At 45.3% G+C, this 3,633-nt stretch overlaps 1 protein-coding gene across 1 annotated transcript; it reads left to right on the plus strand.

Annotated features, from left to right (window-relative positions):
• The first annotated feature begins 1,315 nt into the window (after nt 1-1,315).
• LOC110022915 (glycerol-3-phosphate 2-O-acyltransferase 6) lies at nt 1,316-3,256 on the plus strand. Its single transcript, XM_020722074.1, has one exon. It carries the CDS (start codon nt 1,456-1,458, stop codon nt 3,007-3,009), a length of 1,554 nt encoding a protein of 517 aa, XP_020577733.1. The 5' UTR covers nt 1,316-1,455; the 3' UTR covers nt 3,010-3,256.
• Nucleotides 3,257-3,633: the final 377 nt, after the last annotated feature.

A 3,633-nucleotide genomic window follows, 5' to 3' on the forward strand; every position in this document is an offset into this window, starting at 1 on the left:
CTCTCTACCCGAGAGCTTCAAACCGAAGAGTAAAACAATAGGAGCCTTAGCCTTTGATTATGTTATGATACTAGTTGTTATGAAAAATGACGACAATAAAGCGAAAAATCAGATCGAAAAAAATCGTAAAACACAAATCTAGAAGAACACATAGAGATTTAATGAGGTTCGACAAAGATGCCTATATAATTGAGAGCAGAGCGGCGACTTCTATTTTAATATTGAGAAAAGAATACAGAATACAAGATTCAGCTCACCTAGGGTTACATATATGAAATATATATAACTTTATAGTATAATATGTAATTACTTAAATTACATCTATACCAAACTATAGAGTGTTGCCCCTGTACCCCCAACCCACATAATGAAACTCCCCCGATTGAACAGATCCTTCCGCTCCACTCTGCTCGTGGGCTCGGTTTCGCTCCAACATCTGTCCCATTTATAGTATATGAGATATACCTAACGAATTTCCACCTTGGCGAATATCTAGCCTCTTAGGATCCCCACATTGGCGAGTATCAAGCCCCTTAGGAGAAATACATATGCCTAAAAAATCTCCACCTTGGCGAATATTCAGCCCCTTAGGAGAAAATACGTTATGGAGTTTCTTATGCATCAATGTGGGTTGGGCCACCACGCTTCCGCTGCACCCTCGTTGATCCCACAACCCATTAAATTCCAAGAGATAACTCTTCAATTCCAAGAGACATTTCTTCATTCCAGGAGACTCCAAATTTCAGTATTATGAGTCACACCGAACAAATCTCCACATTGGTGAATATCCAGCCCCTTTAGGAGAAATGCACATACCCAACAAATCTCCACCTTGACGAATATCCAGCCCCTTAGGAGAAATATATTATAAAGTTGGGGGGATTAGCGAGGGCGCAGCGGAAGCTTGTATTTTGTATTCTTTTCTGAATATTGGAAAGGAAGTTATCGCTCTGCTTCTGAGGATGCAGACATTTTTGCCGAACCTCGTTAAATCTCTGTGTGCTCTTCTGAATTTGGGTCGATTTCTTGTTTTTCCTCGTCCTAATTTCTCAACAATAATGATCGGCTCTAACATTATTACATAAGGGCGTCAGCAGAGCATGAGAATACTTTCGTTCGAAATACACAAATATTCACCAATTTGGACTTTGTAGTTGTGTTTTCAGTCGGATTTATCTATGAAAAATAATAGTACAAACGTGAAAAACTTTTGGAAGAGGAACGTGCGATGAAGATGAACTTTGAATTCATTAAAAGCATGTGAAGTTAGCTGGGTGGCAGGCAATTAAGTATCAACTGTATCAATGCTGATGACACCGTTTGCCTCCCTCCCATCCACCACGCATTTAAAGCATCCATCCCCTCAACTGATCGCATTCATATATTACTACCCACCAAGCTCCAGTAGCGCCTTGCAGTCGCAGCCTTGATCGATTGATAGATCGATCGGTTAAGATGGGTGCGCATCACGATGAAGTTTCATCATTTCTTCCCAGGTCCGCATCCGCATTGTTCCCTCCCATTGAGAAATGCAGCTCCGAAGGGAGAACTAACCAAACGGTGGCCGCCGATCTAGACGGCACGTTGCTCATCTCTCGCAGTGCATTTCCATACTACATGCTCGTGGCAATTGAGGCCGGCAGCCTCCTGCGAGGAATTCTCCTTTTAGCCTCCGTCCCACTCGTCTACATCACTTATATTTTCCTCTCCGAATCCGCAGCCATTCACGCCCTCATATTCATTTCCTTCGCCGGCCTCAAGATTCGGGACATCGAGACGGTTGCCCGATCCGTGCTCCCAAAGTTCTACGCCGAGGATGTACACCCCGAAGGGTGGAGGGTGTTCAGCTCTTTTGGGAGGAGGTATATTGTTACTGCCAATCCTCGAATTATGGTGGAGGCCTTTGCAAAAACATTTCTTGGGGCCGATAAAGTGATCGGCACCGAGCTGGAGGTGACCAAGTCAGGTAGGGCCACTGGATTTCTCAAGAAACCGGGGATTCTCGTTGGCCATTTAAAGAGGACGGCTTTAGAACGCGAGATCGGTGCCGATTCTTCCCCGGATGTGGGGATTGGAGATAGACCCACCGATTACGACTTCATTTCCTTTTGCAAGGAGGGATACATGGTGGCGTCAAATAAAAATGACCGGCCGGTGCCGCGTAACAAACTTCTGAGCCCAATCATCCTCCACGACGGCAGGCTCGCCCAGCGCCCCACCCCGGTTGTCGCGCTTCTAACCTTTCTATGGATGCCGGTTGGCTTCGCCCTCTCACTCATCCGCGTCTACGTCAACGTCCCTCTTCCGGAGCGCATCGTTTACCACAACTACCGGCTCATGGGCATCAAACTGATAGTGAAGGGCAACCCACCGGCCACCGATCCCAAAAGAGGACACAAGGGCGTTCTGTTCGTTTGCAACCACCGCACGGTCTTGGACCCAATCGTCACTGCCGTCGCCCTCCGCCGCAAAGTCAGCTGCGTCACATACAGCATCAGCCGTTTCTCGGAACTCATCTCCCCGATCAAAGCGGTGGCTCTCACGCGGGAGCGGGGCAGGGATGCGGAGTACATCAAACAACTGCTGGAAGAGGGGGACCTGGTGATCTGTCCCGAGGGGACCACGTGCCGCGAACCTTTTCTGCTGCGTTTCAGCGCTCTATTCGCGGAGCTCACCGACCGGATCGTTCCCGTAGCCATCAACACAAAGCAGGGCATGTTCCACGGCACCTCGGTCAGGGGATGGAAGCTGTTGGACCCTTACTTTTTCTTCATGAACCCGCGCCCAACCTACGAGATTACTTTCCTCAACCAGCTGCCGAGAGAGCTCACTGTCGCGGGGGGGAAGTCCCCCATTGAAGTCGCCAATTACATCCAGCGCGTTCTAGCCGCCACGCTCGGCTTCGAGTGCACCTCCTTCACACGCAAGGACAAGTACACCATGCTTGCCGGCAATGATGGCCGCGTCACCTCCTCCAACAAGCCTGACAAGCTTGCCGTCGCTGCCTAGCACCTAAATTTAATCTCGATAAACCCCGATCAAATTGTATTCGTGGCCTCTCCTGCTACAACCTAATCATGCTTGCATTAATTATTTGTCTTCTATATCATTCTGTATCTGAGATCATAGGTAAAATTTGTGAATCAAGTGTAGTGGCTTATGTTCCAAGGATAAATTGAGATGCGCTAATTTTATCCCCCAATTAATCTGTCATCATCAAACAATTAATAAAATTCCAACTTGTTTTATACCTAAATTTCACTCAGAATTGTCTAACTGATTTTGTTCTTCTCCTCCTTCTTATAGTGATATTATTATAAACAATGCTCTGCCTATTTGTGACATAAAATCAGAGAAATTTGTTCAGAAGAAATTCCATCACAAAATCATACGTGTATCTTACGAAGTTGCAACTTGGAAAGCATTGTACAACTTTATTATTTATTATTAATACTGCAGAAAAATAAAAGACTTATATCCTATTTTGTACAAAGATTCAGCGTGCACATATAAAAAAAAAATCATTAGAGAGATTAGAATTTTTATGCGATGAATTTGAAAAGGAAAAAAAATTTGGGGTATATACCCATAGAAATAATCTTATGTATATGATGTTATGAAAAATGTTCTACC

Source organism: Phalaenopsis equestris, unplaced genomic scaffold (genome assembly GCF_001263595.1).
Source record: "Phalaenopsis equestris unplaced genomic scaffold, ASM126359v1 Scaffold000203, whole genome shotgun sequence".
NCBI lineage: Eukaryota > Viridiplantae > Streptophyta > Magnoliopsida > Asparagales > Orchidaceae > Phalaenopsis > Phalaenopsis equestris.